Source organism: Syngnathoides biaculeatus, chromosome 8 (genome assembly GCF_019802595.1).
Source record: "Syngnathoides biaculeatus isolate LvHL_M chromosome 8, ASM1980259v1, whole genome shotgun sequence".
NCBI lineage: Eukaryota > Metazoa > Chordata > Actinopteri > Syngnathiformes > Syngnathidae > Syngnathoides > Syngnathoides biaculeatus.
The window spans coordinates 20,332,866-20,351,611 of NC_084647.1; the positions used below are offsets into that span (position 1 = coordinate 20,332,866).

General features: G+C 43.0%; 1 protein-coding gene across 4 annotated transcripts in view; it reads right to left on the reverse strand.

Moving 5' to 3' along the window:
• Window positions 1-250: 250 nt before the first annotated feature.
• dner (delta/notch-like EGF repeat containing) overlaps window positions 251-18,746 on the reverse strand; it is a 35,677-nt gene continuing 17,181 nt past the window's right edge. For all 4 annotated transcript variants that reach the window (XM_061828164.1, XM_061828168.1, XM_061828167.1 and 1 more), the window contains exons 3-14: window positions 12,945-13,283; window positions 12,761-12,855; window positions 11,036-11,199; window positions 9,285-9,433; window positions 8,716-8,869; window positions 7,084-7,197; window positions 4,975-5,211; window positions 4,147-4,269; window positions 3,970-4,083; window positions 2,996-3,127; window positions 2,675-2,921; window positions 251-1,252 (exon numbers count right to left, since the gene is read on the reverse strand). In XM_061828164.1, the coding sequence (XP_061684148.1) occupies window positions 1,141-1,252; window positions 2,675-2,921; window positions 2,996-3,127; window positions 3,970-4,083; window positions 4,147-4,269; window positions 4,975-5,211; window positions 7,084-7,197; window positions 8,716-8,869; window positions 9,285-9,433; window positions 11,036-11,199; window positions 12,761-12,855; window positions 12,945-13,283 (1,980 nt within the window). In that variant the 3' untranslated portion in view covers window positions 251-1,140. The remainder of the gene's footprint in view (window positions 1,253-2,674; window positions 2,922-2,995; window positions 3,128-3,969; window positions 4,084-4,146; window positions 4,270-4,974; window positions 5,212-7,083; window positions 7,198-8,715; window positions 8,870-9,284; window positions 9,434-11,035; window positions 11,200-12,760; window positions 12,856-12,944; window positions 13,284-18,746) is intronic.

Here is an 18,746-nt window from a genome sequence, read left to right on the forward strand (position 1 = left end):
CCCTTGCGGCCATTATTAAAAAAAAAATGGACAAGTTAGCCGCATCACCGCATAATCCTCAGGGTTGAAAACGTGTGAAAAAAGTTGCGGTTTATAGGCCAGAAATTACAGTACATGACTCATATGACCAATCTTGTATTCATGATGTTCATTTGTAAAAATAAAAAAAAAAAAGCTTCGGTTAATTGAAAATTTTTTGTTTTGAGTGTGACAGGTGACTCGAGACATAAGGCTTAACGATTATGGTTCACTTTTAATCTTTACATTATTTAACGCAGGTAATATAAGTTAACACGTGTTTCATCCACATCTACAAGTCAATGCAGCAGAAGAAGCATTCTGTACGATCAATACTCGGTGGGAGTTAAGTGTTCCGGAACAGGAACAGGTACACTGAAGAAAAACAAAACAAAAAAACTAAACTGTGCTGTTAATATCATACCAACCGTCTACCCTACAGTTCACTAAAGTACACACAGCAGGATGGTAGGGTCACAGTACTCTCGCAAATGCACATTCTTGAGAATTAATACAGTGATGAGAAACTTGAATGTAAATAACAAAGACAATAGATATTACTAAAACAACGTCCCTTAAATCGTGTGTGACTAATATTGTTATACATGTAAGCCTACGTATTTGTCTACTAAGCACAAAAGAATATTCTGCACAAGCTTTACAGAGTAGTACATCTGCAGGGGGAAATAGCGACCAACAAAAGGCGGCAACATCAAATCTAATTAATAACCATGCATGAAGTAAGGCAACCTACCGCAGGAATAACATGAGATATAAAAATATTCAGCGTACGCAGTTACATGTATTTCCTGGCTGACTGTTGCCAGGTTTGCAGGCCCCGGCAGCAGACAGATAGTTGTCCGCAGGCGTCACTATTTTGCAGTAGAACGTACTGGAACTGTTGGGCCTCATCGCTAAAATGTGCCAGTGCTGCTCTTATGCTACAATTAAACCTTAGCATGAACATTAACAGCAAAAATAGATGTATCAAATTCCTTAGTGGTTCTTTTTAAACTACAGATTATATATTTTGGGATCACCCCCCCACCTCACATTTTACATTCAGACTGACTTTCCCCCCATATAAGCCTGCGTGTACGTGTACATGGGTGCGACAAAGTTTTACAAATCCTTCGTTTTAATGAGGGTAACCAAAGGTTTGTCGTCGGGACTGTAGTCTTCGTAGCTGATAGGGGTGGCATCGTACATGGCGGGCCGAGACTTCTTGGCAAATCTGCAAGAACAAAAATAAAAAAAAACAAGAAAAATCAATATCGCGTCTTCAGAGGCAGTGTTGCCATGGAGACCGTCTTCGGTTTGTAATGGGATTGATGCGATATGGGGCGGAATAAAGAGGGGTGCAACCTCACTGTGAGACCTACCAACGTGAATTTGCCCAAAGTTTAAAGTTTGACCATGCGTAACAGACATTTTCCCGCAAAACTTCAGATCAGTGAGCAGTGTCATTTGTTGTCTTTTTGTGCTAAAACGTGTTTTGTAATTCCACAACAGAAGGATACTGGTCATGGTAAACGAATAAACTGTGCAAGGCAAGTGTGAATGACCAGGAAGTGGCAATAATTAGTAAGGGGGAAGTTAGAAAGTCACTGAACAGAATGAAAAATGGAAAGACAGTTGGTCCTGATGACATAGCAGTGGAGGTATGGAAGCAATTTGGAGAGGTGGCTGTGGAGTTTTTGACCAACTTATTCAATAGAATACTAGCAGGAGAGAAGATGCCACAAGAATGGAGGGAAAATGTGCTAGTCCCCATTTTTAAGAACAAAGGCGACATTCAGAGCTGTGGAAACTACAGAGGAATAAAGATGATGAGACACACAATGAAGTTATGGGAAAGAGTAGTGGAGGCTAGACTCAGGACAGAAGTAAGTATCTGCGAGCAACAGTATGGTTTCATGCCCAGAAAGAGTACCACAGATGCATTATTTGCCTTGAGGATGCTCATGGAAAAGTACAGAAAAGGTCAGAAGGAGCTACATTGTGTCTTTGTGGATCTAGAGAAAGCCTGTGACAGAGTACCAAGGGACGAACTGCAGTACTGCATGCGCAAGTCTGGTGTGGTGGAGAAATATGTTAGAATAGTATAGGACATGTATGAGGGCAGCAGAACAGCGGTGAGATGTGCCGTAGGTGTGTAAGAAGAATCTAAGGTGGAGGTGGGAGTGCAGCAGGGATCCGCGCTGAGCCCCTTCCTGTTTGCGGTAGTAATGGATAGGCTGACAGATGAGGTTAGACTGGAATCCCCTTGGACCATGATGTTCGCAGATGATATTGCGATCTGCAGTGAAAGCAGGGAACAGGTGGAGGAACAGTTAGAAAGATGGAGGCATGCAATGGAAAGGAGAGGAATGAAGATTAGCCGACGTATGGCCGCCCTGTGGAACTGATCTGACAGGTGTACATTCGTAAAATTATCTGTGCATTTTTTTAGCCTCATCTTGTTCCTCTAATATGATTTTTATGTAGCTACCGCGTCCAATGAAAGAACAACCCATCTGTGACCAGCGAGGTGTCACTAGCAAGCACGCTCATTGCATGGTTTACATGCTGACCTGGCGCTTTGGGCTTCAGGAGCTTTGTTGAAACTACAGTGGTATATCCATCTCTGTAGAAAAAAATCTAAAAAAGTAAAAACCTGGCATGGCGGATAGAGGCGATGGCGTTGCCAAACTCGCTGTCGATGCTACGGCAGTTGTAAAACTCCTGGTAGGCGTGGCGCGACGAGCCCTGGTACTCGATGCGGCTTATGCGGCAGATGCCCACGATGAGGATGATGAGCATGAGGACGAAGGCCACGCACAACGCTCCGATGATGATGTAAAGGGAGTGGCGGGGCATGTTGGTCAGCGTTTCCTCCGAGTGCGGCGGCTTCCATTGTAGGTCTGGAATACACACACACATACACGCGTCTTTAACTTGTGTCTGGCTTTTTTTGGGGGGGTGGGTGGACACTTACGGATCTCGCAGCCAGGCCCAACCCACCCAGGGTGGCAGTGACAGGTGTAGCCGTGTGGTTGGTCAATACAAGTGCCCCCGTGGTGACAAGGGTTGCTCTCGCACTCGTTGATGTCGACCTCACAGCGCTGCCCTGGAAGGGATTGAAAGTTGCTCTTTTCATATTTCGATTCGCTTATCGAGGAAAGTCATTTTGTATTTATTGCCTCTTTTTACTGGGTTCTTAGGAACATTATTTAAGACTTATAACATAGTTATCGACTATATTTAATCATCACTATGGCATTGACATCTTTGCGCACAGCTTACAAAGCATTTGGTCTTGGGATCAACAACAACAAAAAAAATGTTATCAATCTATCCAGTCTTCAGTACTTGGGTTTAGCAGGTTCCACAGCAATTTTTTTAGGTTAAGAAATATGAAGATTGAAACCTCTTACAAATTGTTTATGGCATTTAAAAAAATGTGGCCACAATATTATCACAAAAAGCATACCAAATGCTACTTTATGGCCAGCAAATACTTATATGTGGTCAAATGGCCCTACAAAATACTAATTTAAGTATGATTTTTTTTTTTTTTAAATACACCCAGGCGGCACGGTGGATTAACTGGCAAAGCGTTGACCTCACAGTTCTGAGGTCCCGGGTTCAAACCTGGCCCCGCCTGTGTGGAGTTTGCATGTTCTCCCCGTGCCTCTGTGGGTTTTCTCCGGGCACTCCGGTTTCCTCCCAAATCCCAAAAAACATGCAACATTAATTGGACACTCTAAATTGCCCCAAGGTGCGATTGTGAGTGCGGCTGTTTGTCTCAATGTGCCCTGCGATTGGCTGGCAACTACTTCAGGCTGTACCCCACCTCCTCCCCATTGACAACTGGGATGGGCTCCAGCACTCCCAGGTCCCTAGTGAGGATAAGCAGCTAAGAAAATGGATGGATAGATAAATATACCCAGCATCAGTCGCACTACTCACCTGTGTACCCAGGTGGGCACGTGCAGGATGCATTGAGTCCCGCGCTGTCACAGTGACCTCCATTGAGGCAGCGCATCTTCAGACAGGGATCCTTGTAAATTTCACAGTGTCTCCCTTCACAAGTACACAAATGAAGAATTAGTGTGGGCATAAAAACCATAATGTGCTGTGGCATACCTTCAAACTGTGGCGTGCAGACACACTCGTAGGCATTGATGAGGTCCCGGCAGGTGGCGTAATTCTGGCACGGCGCGGACAGACACTCGTTGTACTCCTCCTCACAGTACAAGCCGTGGTAGCCTTAATAGGACACAAAATACAAAATAATACTCTGGCTTCAATTCTGGGCTCTTAAGTCCTGAAAATGGCCTTCCCCAAAGAATTCCCACCAAGTTGGAAACATTCAGTGGTGTAAAATGAAGCAATACACATTTTCAAAAACAGTACAGCATTTCATCTTTGAAATACTCTTCAGGTCTTGCAATATAATTGTTGCGTAAAGGCAAAAATTATATTGTTTGAATCCGTTTCCAATTAGCAGAGACCCTGAAGGTTTGCGCAAAACCTCTCCAGGTAATGAATAAAAGCTATTTTCGGGGAAAGGGCTGAATTAATGAGGAGCCCACTGAGGGCCTCTTGAGTCATTTCATCAAAATGCCAGTTGAAAGGTCAATTATCTTTTGAAGAATTTATACTTTCAGAGGGGAAGCTCGGCGGGCGCATGTCATGTCACCTGATGGATTACAGAAAGATCCAAGATGGATCCTTCCACATATCTGGTCCACATTAGCAACCTCGAAAGCAGATAGGATCTGGAGACCATGTACCTCAGACCTGTGCGTGTCTTTGTTTCCTTGCTTATGTGACATCCGGCACGCTAATTTCGAATCACCAGTTTCACCCGTCATGGTAGACCAGCATTTGATTGCACTGGTTGCAGTTCTGCAAACCCGCACAACTTAGTAACCCACCAAGATGCTATTAGCCACCGAGAGTGCATCTCACCTGGGATACAAAGACACCTGTAGCTGTTGCCCACACTGCGACATACACCGTGGGCACACGGGTTCAGAGCGCAGAAATCCACCAACTGGGTGCACGTGGGGCCGGTGAAACCCGAAGTGCAGCTGCAGCCAAAGCCCAGGGGACCGGCACCACCCTGGGGGTAGCACGTTCCGTTGTTGTGGCAAGGTCCGGAAGCGCACGGATCCACCTGCTGCTCACATGTGGAGCCCTGGTACCCTGCAGGAAAGGTTTTCAGGAGATAGTAAGTTTCTTTCGGCTTGTTCCATTAGGGCTCGCCACAGCGTGACATCTCAGATGAACTGTCATATTTGTTCGGCACAGTTTTTACGCCAGATGCCCTTCCTGACGCAACCCATCTCGGGGAGTAGAGGCCTCCGTGAGATACTTACTCACGACCCCTGGTTGACCAAACCAGTGCAGGTGGCAAAATAGTGTGAGAAATATTGTGCAAGTGATGTGAAGATATCAGATCAAATTCCTACTCAGCTTTGAAACGAGTATCAAACTATCACAGCGAGGATTTGTTTGCGCGACATCTGCAATCAATAGTTTCTCATTTCCTTATCTGACGCAGCGTGCGACTCCTTGCTACAATGATTCTTTGCGGCGTCTCCGGGGGGGGCACATTTCATCGAGCAAATAAAGCGATTCCTCTTTTCATGCATCTACGGATCTGTAAAGTCTCTGTTTGATTGCGGGTGGAGGATATTTCATCATCGAGCAAAACAAGGGTAAAAGAAATGAGTGGCATCCAAAAGAAGCATCCCATTTTGGGCCAGGCGAGCGCCATCCTTCCATCTCTGTAAATCCCCCTTTAGAGATAAATACTGAATTTGTCAGCACCAAAGAGGTGATGCTCGTTTCTCAGAGCAGCACATGAATTCATCAGAACCCAACCCGACCTGATGAAACAGCTCTACTATAACTTTATGTCCTGTTACATATCAGAATGCTTCCATCTTGTTCAGTTGAGCATTAATCACATCACTGTGTTCTTCACGAGTGTTGTTTCGGCAGATGTTTTGCAGTCACAGATTTCCTCAGAGAGCCCGACGCGGGTCGTTCAGGTTCTGGATTCTAATTAGGATGGAGGAAGGAGGTTTATATGAAGTATCTCAGTGGTACAGATTTGCAGCGCATACCGGCTGCAAACAGTGGACCATCTTTAAGGAAAATTGATGCGTCCGCTATTTCTTAATTTCACAAAAGAAAAACCTGCTGGGGAAGCGTAATATTCAATGCACTCTATGACACTATTAAAAAAAATTGGATAATTACTAGCTTTCTAATAGCACTTTTGATTGTGAAACACAGTGAACGTCAGTCCAAATTTCCTCTCCCTTGCAATTAAAATCAGCAGAGGCTATCTCAGAAATTCAGATTATCCTGAGCAATTATGCAGTGGTGTCAGGTTTGCAAAGATATTTGCACCCGTGACCTGCAAAGAAAACTGTTGTGATCGGCAGTCGTAAATTTGTGTTGTTTATACGTCTCGGTTATCCGTCACAACAACAAGGACAAGAAGAAAATGAATGGAACTAACAAGCTACACAAGCTAACAGTTACTTGTAGTTTTGCTTGTACTATATTTTTACTATTTACTACCACCACCACCACCACTACTACTACTACTACTACTTACTACTACTACTACTACTACTACTACTACTACTACTACTACTACTACTACTACTACTACTACTACTATTTCTTCTTCTTTGTAGTCCCTGTGTGTTTTGATGCCTTGTAGCAGTATGCTGCCCCCATAGGTCAGTTGTGGGACTACACAAATACTGTGTGCATGTATAGATATATATTTTTTCCTCATTTCATGTATGTCACTCATATTAAAAAAAAAAAAGAGATTAAAAATCCAAATGCATGTACCCTCCTTTAGGTATCATTCTTAGTCTTATCAACAGTAGTCAGAATGCAGAGCACTATCTTTCCGTGCATTTTTCCACCGCAGGGCTCAAACTGTGACCCTGCGGTTCCATATTTCCAACAGATGAGCCTTTCACACGTTGCGTTACCTTTCATAATGTGCCAAAAAAAAAACACATGTTTGCATGCAACAGCGCAGGTTACCTTCAGGACAGAAGCAATGAGGCCCGGCCAGGCTGCTGGAACACGTGCCTCCGTTCTCGCAGGGCTGAGAGAGGCAGTGGTTAACCAGCAATTGGCAGCGTTCCCCTTCGTAACCTAATAGACGAACAATTATCAGCTCAGCAATTGACTGTAAGCCTTGAAAAGATACTTGGCAAAGTCACTCAAAAGGAATCAACAATTCCTGATTTATGTGTCATTAGCGTGATGCTGACACTCACAACAATGATGAGATTTTTTAAAAAAAATGTTCAATGTTATTTTAGGTCAGTGTACATGCCATTGAAAAGTTTCAAGATGAGTTTGGGAAAAAAAAAAGAGTCAAATAACAGCTGGTATTTCTACGAAAATAATCTATGTTGTGTTAAGGAATCCAGTTCGTCATATTTACAGGAGTTTCTAATGGTTAAAGCCCAACTGTCATGCCTAATCATTCTAAAATAGATATTGTAATGAAAAATACATATGACATTATTCACTTCAATGTCTGCACGAAAAAATAAATATGAACGGAGAGCATGTCATCCATGCGCAAATATACGGAGGTCTCACTCGACATCCAAGTGGTAGCCATATTGCCTGCAACGTCATCAGCAGATGTAACGCCGGGACATTTGCCACTGAAAACACGTCGTCGCACCTGCTATGGGAGAGGAACAACAGAGATTTTCGGATTTTTCCAACGCCCCTTCTGACACAAAGCTCTTTTCGTAGAAGAGAACATCTCACACTCGAGTGAAGTGACAGGGGCAATATTACCCTATCGTTTCGCCCCATATTTAGATGATATGCGGCTCACTTCGAACTAACAACAGACTCCCATGTATGAGCCACCCCGGCCGGAGCCGTCCGCGGCAGACTAGGGGCCGCCGGAGCCGTCCGCACATCAACACATTTAGAACCCCTGACTTACATACGCGGATCTTTTGTTACGTTCTGAGAGGATTACGCACCCATTCTTTTTTTTAGTAGCTCTATACACACCTATCTGTCATTTAGAACCCATAAAGCTCTCATCTTTTGCACCTGTGTAATCCATTTTTCACGACAAACCGGGTCTTTTGGAAACATGTGAAGAGTAAATCCATCCTTCCGAGTGTTCGAACAATATCCAGCAATACAAGTCGGCATTATGGCTAACACAAAGGAACAAAGAGGTACCTTCCAGCAGGTAAAACTAGTATAAACACACGAGACCGCCTGAGTGCGCTCCTGCTGACATCACTTCCTGCTTCTTCTACAAAACAAACTGCTCGAGAGGATATTCATGACGGGAGTTACAAAAAGCCATAGACGTCAAAATCATGTTTCGTGGTGAAAAAACGGATGGGTCCATTCCGGCTGCCTTTTTTAATTAATAACATTCTAAAAATCATACATTTCATGACAGTGGGGCTTTAAGTTTGTATGGTGCATTACTGAAATTGATGCCTTTTCATGAAACTGTGGCTTCTAATGTTGTCATTAAAGTATATAGAAGGGACCTGTTTTTGAAAAAGTGTTTGTCCTCAGGGGAGTCCATTTGCCATATAATACAGGTAGCTTCTCTTTTACTGCGGAAGCTTGTCGTTATGCTAGAGATCAGCCTCAAATGAACGCACACACAATGCACACCTGCTTGACAGCTACAAGTGAAGTTGTGTCCTTCGCCTCCCTGCCGAACATCAGCACAGGTGGCGTTGTTACGGCATGGTCGGTGGTGACAGGCGTCAAATTCCTCACAGAAGATTCCCGTGTAGCTGTCGTCACACTCGCAAAAGAAGGTGCTCTGTAAACATGGAATCCATTTTAAGAAATCTAGGACGATTTCTGCCTATCTTGATGCAAGTGCTGCTGCTGCAGTATCCAAGCAAATCTCTTTGGTGGACTGAACAGCATCCAATCGCGGGGCACAGTCCGACAATCAACAATTGTCATTCACAATCAAAGAGATCAACAATTTACAGTCTTTAATAAACCAAGCATCCGAGTTTTTCTGATGTGGGAGGAAGCCGGAGAACCAGGAGAAACCCCACGGGGAGCACATGCAACATCACACAGGAGGGCCTGAGCCATGATTCAAACACAGAAACTCTCGACGACTCTTGAGGCCGACGCGCTCACTACTACTTCCGCCTGCTGTCAGCAATAAAATAAACAACAATGCGATAAAATGCTGAGGTCATTTGGATATTTTGTCTTACCTCAGAGGGCTGTGTGACACATTTGCCTTTACCCGAGCACTGGGGGTCACTGAAGCTGCTGCCGGGCTCCACGCAGCTGCTGGCTTTCACCGTCAGGTTGAGACGCAGGGTGACCTCTGGTGCCGTGGGGGCGCCCACCTGGATCACGCCTACCGTGCAGTTACATGCCACATCGGATTTGTTTAAGCTTGCTAAAGGACAGGCGGTACAGAACGTGGATGGATGGATGAATAATATCAAAGTGGTCCTTGCAACCCTTCAATTTTTGAGCTGCAGTGGGAAATGTTTGGTGTACAGTATATACAAATACTCCTGCGTAGCTAGTTGCCTCTGTATGACGCAAATGCAGTGGGAGCCTAATCTCTTTCCGAGCATTTAAGTTGAGAACATATCTGACAGTATCTTCAATCGCGACTGACAGCTACTCAGGCACCTGGATAAAAATAGCCCCTCGAGTCAACATCAGAGTCCTTTATACAGCCAATCAGCTGCGAGAATGCCAATGGTGGAACGTATACGACGCCAGCTTCGTTCTGCTTCTGATTGAATGGTCGCCAACGCAGACAAATTGAAATACAAGAGACGGAAATGCAATGTCACCGCCCCTCCCCCTTTGCTGACTTTGCACATTTTCCTCCACTCAGCGAGCTCGTGTGTGAGCTTGGCTGCAGTCATGCCTCAATGATGCGCGTTTGAATTTGTATGAAACCATTCATTTGGTCATTTGCGCACGCCTCCTCCATCCAGGCACGGGGCTGCATACGTGTCCTCTATCTTCACCTTCAATCTCCCCTTCCTTAATGAAGCCTGTCTACTCATTTATTTCCACGTTCTCTCTGTCAGGCAAAACCAAGGCTGTGCCGTCACGGGGATCAGACACGAAGGTCAGCAGACACGCTGTCTTGTGAAACAACTTCAGCTACACTCTGTAGAACGCAGAGAGGTCAGCTAATCCTTTAATGAAATGCAGTAGTGAGTATTGAGATCAATATTATAAATAAAAATGGACAGCCTAATATTGCCGTATTTCGTTTGTTCAAAATAAAAATACAAGTAACTCATTTTTCCACAAAGGACTGCACTTTGACTATTTGCAGTAGAGCTCAGCCCGTCTTCCACGCTAATAGCGACCATTTGCAAATAATTAAGGTCCACCCAAAAAAAGAGGATATAACACACTTTTCTATTTGCCTGCCTTGATGAAGCTCCTACCTTCAGTTCAACATAGTTGCTTGGCACCATGATGCCAGCAGATGACCCCAAAGCAACATATTTATATTAGACATGGCTTTGGCCTTAGAACAAAAAGTTTTTCAGTAAATAACGGCGGACAGGCCTTCAAAACAAATCTGTGAATAATAGAATGTACAAATGTCAATACACAGATGTTCGCTTTCTTGTAATGTGTGACTTCTATGCATCAGCTGTACTATTCATTTTATAGACCTTTAATATTGTCACTTTAGTCTGGCTGAAATATTGTTGAGTATCCTGTTATGATGTAGCAACATTAGTAGCAATGAGTATTTTTGTCATAGCTTCTGCAGCTGCCATCTAACTATGTAATAATGCAGGTACGAGCATGCTACTGATGATAAAGTTGCCCCAGGATGATATTACAATTGTTACATTTCCCCAACCATTTCAGTTGTCTGTAAAGGGAGCGGTGGGGGGTCAACTTTGCCCTAGTCACGACCACGACTGAATATTCAAACAATGGGGTTTGAAGCGATGGGAGCAGAACATCTTACTGAGGAAGTAGTTTTGTCCCAGGGGCAAGGCATGGTCAGGCACCACCAGCCCGTCGGAGGACTGCATGAACCACATCTCCGAGCCATTCACAAAGGACGACCGCAGGAAGCCTTCTTCGTTCACACGCCACAGCGCTGGCGCTCCAACCGCGTTCACCACCAGCCTGTCGGAGTGGGAAAAAGAGAAAAAGGAAGTAGTACAGCTTTGAGGCAGTTGGCATGTTGATGTCAATGCGTACAATGGATTTCATCACAAATTGACAGTCATTGTACACACAAACTAATACACAAATTCAACCCTACCAAGTCACAAACAGTACATGTACTTATAAGCATAGCAGGTTTGGCAATGGCTCACGAGACCGCTTTGCCGGTGGATAAACAGCATAAAAATCTCCTAGCCACACTTGTTTTTAGATAGCAACAACGTCACATCGTTTATGTGGATAAACATTTCGCCACGCTTAGCAAGTACTCGTCACAGGGAAGCCCTTAACAATGGGGGGGGGGGTTAAAACTATCTAATCATTAATAGGGGATAAAAGTTAAGTTAGAAAGTAAAGAAAGTATCTTTAGAATTGTTCCCTGAACACTAGAAATAAATTAGTCAATAGTATGATCAATGCAATATCAGCTATAAGCAACAAATAAACATTTCTTTCCTGGAGGCCAGCCCTAAATGTTGGGATGAATTCACATGACTAATAACTCTTTCTTGTATTATTGAAATCTATAAAGAGAAACCTTCAATTACAGTATAATACTGACATGCTTATATAACTTCATGCCTTGTAAAAAATGTAATACTCCATAATGATGCTCTTGCCAGTAGCAGTCGCACTGCTGCCAGTGTCAGAATAGTATAGAGATGCAGTAAAGTGGAGATTTTCATCAGCAAGATGTGAGCTTTGTGACTCTGTAGTTGAATATAAACATTAATATTCAAAACTATGAAAATCAATAGTCTATTCTAAAACAAATAGGTGAACTCTAGCGTTGTCGTGCATTGTCGGGTTGCCTTCGATTCTTAGGAACACACCTTACTGACATTTTACTGCAACAAATATGATGTAACCTGTCACAATGACACGCCATTAATTACAGTGCACAATCCGTGAACCTGAGAGTCCGAATCGCTGCAATCAGTCAAACAATACATTTGCTGTCGGAAATGGTCCTGCAAAACCCACACACTCTAAAAACGTTAACTAGAAAAGTCTACGTAAATAACAGAAGCTAAATGAATATGCAGTTTATGATGAAGAATTTAGCTGTAACCTTCACCCTAAAATAAGTTGATCTCACTGGAATTTCACCGAACCGCTTAGGACAATAAAACAAAGCAGTCTCAGCTGATGAATTTTTCGACCGTGAACTGGTTCACTATCTGAAATGAGAGGCGCCATCAAAGACATCTCCTTGACTCCTGCGGATAATTTATTGAACTTCGGGGGATCTAATACTGCTTCTGCGCTTGTATGCTGAAAAGCTGGGCTACTGCTGCATGAGTAAATACAGTGGACCCTCCAAGGTTCGGCACTCAAGTCGTTCCACATTCAAAACGTCGCCTCATAAAACCTTTGTTAAGTAAATATCTAGACTGTCAGAGAATGTAACCGGCGTAAATTGTAGTACAGTATAGTGATGTACCTAACGAATGGCGTCATATACAATACAAATTAAGACGAGTGGAAAAGCTACTTCCCTTCCCTAAGTCCCTCTTACTTGACGCCCGTTTCCTCTGGCACCTCCAGAGATAAAGTCAGTGTTGCTGTCAGCTCGCAAAGCTCTGGGCTCACACAGTGCAGACCCTCGGTCACCTAAACCACAAACAGAAATGGATCATGACGTGTTCGCGAAGCCGAAAACATGACAACAAACCAGCGATGGCCCGTGTAATTTGTCTCACCCTGTCCGCCTCCCACGGCACCATCAGCAGCCGCTGAGCAGTTTTGGGTTGCCACGGCAGCAAGGTGGGGGCGGCCGGCGTCTCGCCGGCGGCCACGCTGCTTGTTTGTGGCGGCTGCGTGGCGGCCGAGGTCGCGGACGTGACGGGGGTGGCCAATTGAGGGGCGGACGGCGAGACGGCTTCCCATTCGGCGACGGGCTGCACGATTTGATGGCACCTCGGGCCCTCGTAGCCTTCGCTACATTCGCAGGTGTAGGCCGGCCCCCCCTCTTCTTCCCCGTTGCGCAGGCTGCAGTTTCCATGGAGACAGGGACTGCTGGAACACGGGTCGGTGAAAAACTGAAATGAGGGGGAATAAATAGATTTGTCGGTGAGAGGCAGAAGAAGAACATCAGTGCCCGTCCGTCACTTTGCTACCGAGCTGCGTATTTGTTCAAGTTTTTCCAATAAAAGTTGAAATACTAAAGGCGGTCCCTCAAAATAGCCAAGAACAAGTGCTCGTGTTTCTGAAATGTGGTTTTCTTTTAACTCCAACTGATTTCAACGTTTGTGCTGTCCCGACAGATTAAGAGTACAGTATAACAATTGTACCTACTGGATGAATCACATGCCAAGTAATGGGGTATTTTATTTTCGCGCACGCAGCGCAAAGACAACGATGCCTTCTGACAGCCATCCTGCTGTTTTGCCTCATCAATATTTAAGAGCATCTGAAGGAAAATGTTCTTGTATGGATGTTGAAGGTGAAAGAGGACAAAGCGGCGCTTACAAAGCTGCCTGACAGCTTGCTGTCCGGGCTTCTTTGCCTGAAACCATTTCAAACTGCACTTTCTTGTCATTATTATTCAGTATTTTTTTTTTTTTTTCAGGAAATTACTGAAGCAAGAATTGTCGCGCTGTGATTTAAACAGGGGGATTTTATTTTTACAGACCAATTATTTAAATTATGGCACCTTAGTAACCGTGAAATCTGACAAACATCAAACATCATACACAGTGTTCCAGATGTTTGAAATCAGATCATTCGGATTTCTCAAGATTATCTTATAACCAATCAATGAAGCTCCAGGCAGAAGAGATAGCGAGGGTGAGCGACTTCAAATGCTTGGGGTCAACAATACAGAGCAGTGGTGAGTGTGGTTAGGAAGTGAAGAAACGGGTCCAAGCAGGTTGGAACAGCTGGCGGAAGGTGTCTGGTGTGTTATGTGACAGAAGAGTCTCCGCCAGGATGAAGAGCAAAGTTTATAAAATAGTGGTGAGGCCGACCATGACGTACGGATTAGAGACGGTGGCACTGAAGAAGCAACAGGAAGCAGAACTGGAGGTGGCAGAAATGAAGATGTTGAGGTTCTCGCTTGGAGTGAGCAGGTTGGATAGGATTAGAAAAGAGCTCATTAGAGGGACAGCCAAAGTTGGATGTTTTGGAGACAAGGTGAGAGAGAGCAGACTTAGATGGTTTGGACATGTTCAGAGGCGAGAGAGTGAGTACGATGGTGGTAGAAGGGTGCTGAGGATGGAGCTGCCAGGCAAAAGAGCGAGAGGAAGACCAAAGAGAAGGTCGATGGATGTTGTGAGGGAAGACATGAAGACTCTGGGTGCTAGTGAGGAAGAGGCACAAGATAGCCTTAGATGGAAAAAGATGACACGCTGTGGCGACCCGTCACGAGACAAGCCGAAAGGAAAAGAAGAAGAAGCTCTTATAATCAATCTGAGGAAAGGAGATGTGGCTTTAGCCAAACATCGACAAAGTGGATACAAATCTGGGTCCAACAGAAGTAGCTGTCAGAGTGGCCTTTTCTGGATAAGCTGAAGATAAAACCAAACTGTTTTTTGAAATGAAAGTGACAGTTTTATACCCAGTTCATGTTTGAGAGTCACTTAGTCTAAATCATCAAGATTGAAATATGTAACACATGTAATTTTTAAAATACGTAATATACTTAGTACCAATATGAGGGGAAATAAAGTGCCTTTTTGACAAGAGGCCGAACAGATGGATGGTAATGATGCTTGAACCGAGTCTCCTGGCAACTGCACGGAACATTTTTCAATTATTTAATTATACATGGATATATTTGAGGGGCGGGGAGGGGTTTCTGCATACTTTACAATGATCCCGACTATTTCTGCTGCTACTCACATTCACTTCTAAAAACATGATATCTATTCATTCATGTACCACATAGTCTGCTGCTCCTTTTTCTGCTCCGCGTTATTGACTGACACGATAAATGACATATTTTTTGCGTGTACTTTTTCAGACGCTTTTGTGTTGATACTGTCCTCTTTATTTGCTGACGTACAACCAAAATTTCCCCCTTCAAGAGAAATACAGATGCCGGACCATGTAATATTTCAATAATATATGAAATAATACAATAAATGTGCACACTGAACTGATGTGATCCATTTATTTAGTGTTGTTCACCTGGCCATTGTTTCAAATATCAGATATTGCAAAATGCGTTGTGTATTTCTGCTGGTTTTGGTGTGACCATAACAAAAAGCTGAAACTATTGTGTGAAATGTTAACATTTGATAAATAATACAATTATGATATTAAAAGCATTTTTGCTAATATTTTTTTTACAGCAACTGCAGTAATATAGTTGAACAAACAATTATCCTTGACTTCTGATTTCAAAACTAAGTATCCACCAATTTGTTGTAGATATGTAATAATATGATGAGGTGATGAAACATCTGATGGAAATCGTGATCGCACTGTGCCCCATGACAAAAATGAATTTGAGTCATTAAGGGTTTGGGGCATTTGAGAGCTCTCTTGCCACGACCATTTTGTATTTATTGATTGATTTTTTTTTTTTATACTGTCTATCTGTAGTCTCCCCCCGAGGGGAAATTCAACTTCAAAACAGCTGCTGTTTATATGCAGCAGGCAACAAAAAACTTCATTTCACCACCTTGGTAGCCATTCACAGAATTAGCATGATTCATTTGAGCTTGAGGTGATTAAAGGGCAAGGGCATCGTTTGATGAACTCATTTTTCGGATAATTACATGGAAACCAATCGGAAGGTCACGGGAGATTTAAAATTCACCTGCGTCCGAATGAAAATTTGGACACGCGAGGATGAGGGGAAAGGTAGATCATATACAGTAAGTTAGGTGCAGTGCAGAGTTATTATGATTGGCTTTTCATACATGGAAAGAAAATAAAAGAAAGGTGGGATTGACTTGATTGATTGTGACTTTCCCCTTAAATGAAGAGATTTCACAAACATATGGCATATGGAATTTGGCAGAAAACATCTGCGGAAGTACGAAGAAGGAAAGGAAGAGCTCACGATCCGAAGCGTCCAACATGAAGAAAAAAACTAGTCAGAATCTGTCCACAGGCCTCCATGCAGTCACATCCCTTGGCGGGTATGAGCGAGGCGGAAGAAATCGGAACGTGGCCTCGAACTGCTGTTACCATAGTTACAGACCGAGTGGGAACCGTTACATTAGTCTGCTGCATGACACGCAGCGGGTTGCTATCCCACCTATTCCCCAAAAACAAAAAACACCCTTTCCTGTCTTCATTTGAGATGCTGGTTAATACTCCAGTTCCAGACAGTAATGCTCCATATTGATTGACGCTAACTCACAAATGGTCCTCCTGAATTGGAAAAATCTTCATTGTTATATCCAGGAAAGAAAGAAATTGTCCAAAGTAGATGTGTAAAAGTCAGAGTAAATGATGGCTTCCTAGGTGCTTTGGTTCGGCGAGGCTGATGAGGATGAGCACGATATAAAAATCTCTTTATGAATGGATGCTACGTTTTTGCCATTGATTTTAACATTATGAAAATGATTTATATCCTTGACCATTTTTAGGAAATGCAATCAGGTGCGCAATTCTCAAGGCTCTAGGGAACTTCACCATAATCTAGGGCATTGTAAAAATAGGACACTGCATTTGTCTGTTTTGTGAAAGAATAGAAACCATTCTGGACATGCTTCTAATTTTATTCAAATAGGATTTTAATATACTGTATATGGATCCTGTAATTGCCTTTCACTAAAAGTCAACTGGGATAGCACAATGCAAAGGACGATATGGGATTGAAATAAGTGCAGCATCTTTAAGAATGATATATATATATATGTATATATATATATATATATATATATATATATATATATATACAGTATATTCCATTACACAAGAACATCTTGGGCTATGGAAGAGTTACTCATGCATCAGTCACAATCGTTATGATGATATATAATAGAGATTTGTACAATGTCGTTAACGGGACCCAATAAGGCTTCATTATCAATACATGCAGAGCTTGCCGACAAGAGCTCATTTTGAATCCTGCTCCTAAGAATTTACAACAAGAACATAAGCGATTATAACAAATATGCTGCAACTCAATAATCAATCAGTGAGGCATTTTGTTAGATGATGTTAATTAAACTTTCATATTGCCAGGAGTAATTTACATCCGAAATGCGCACTGGGTTATGAGTTCCGTGTAATTCAGATGTAACAAAATATTTGATTCATAGCAGCGCCAAAATCATTCTCGGAAATAATCGCTCACAGTTGCCATTTGCGCTCTTAAGTCCTCAATGGCAAGTGCTGAAAACGCAGTGAGAAACCAAAGCAAACATACACGTGAGCAAGATCTTTGCCACACTTATGAAGGAAAACAAAAGAAAAGTTTTGGTTTTCAAAATATATTAAAAGAAAATAGAATGGTGGTCTGGCGGCCATAGTTAGGTCAAAATAAGAAAAAGAAAAGAAAACTTCCTTCACTGCTATGGACTGTTTTCGACCACGTGACTACATCCGGGGCACGCGGCCATGTTGAATGGGTTCACTCTGCTGAAGCACCATTCACTCTATCACTTTTGCATACAGACTGGAGTTACACAAATGTTCATACGACTGCTAAAAAAAAGTTTGGAAAGTTGTCGGGGCTCATTAGGTGTTTTCTCAAGAACCCGTTACACCAAGAAGTGTGCTTTGATCGACAATATCGACCCATATGCCTTGGAGAAACACAAATGGAGCAAGAATTTCAAACTGTGGGCGTCGGTACACTATCCAGACATCGTCAACTATCTCCACTTCTCGACAAGCGCTTATAACATGGACCAGCTAAAGAATTACAAAGGTCTATAACCAATTCATCAATGGCTGGATTCGTGATGCAGCAGTATCCATTGTAAGCAATCCTTATTTTCGTTTTTGTTACCGAGAGGGAGAGGGAGAGGTTCGACCGGGACGAGTCCCGAATGGATCCCGCGCCTTTTTCTCCACTTCTGCAGGTACATTTTTAACTCAACTCATGAAACAGCTAGTGGTGCGGTAACTCATTTTTGCAAACTTATTATAATAAAACAGAAAATACAGATTTTGGAGAATTGCATTGCATTCACACACGAGTATTATGTAGGCCCTTGGCCCTGAAGAATACTTCTCCTTCACAGAACTTAGTTATTCCTAAGTAGGTGTGAAATTCTTTAAAGGTAACTAATACTTACCAAGAACAAAATGCTCCGAGCAAACTCGGACGTAAGGGAATGACTAGGCTGCTAGATTGGCTCTGCTGATACGAGACACCATAGTTGTCGCCATTTGGTTGCTAACTGCTCCTTTTTCTTGCACTGATTCTTGATCACAGCTGGAAGTCCAAAGAAAGACGCTTTACAACGCCCACTTTCGTTTGAGCAACCGATAACATAGCAGTGTCATTCATCCATTCATACACCTTTCTGAAATGATTTCTGCTTAGTTACGGTTTCTTTACTCAAATTCACCCCACCAAAATGGCGATCAGGTTCTAA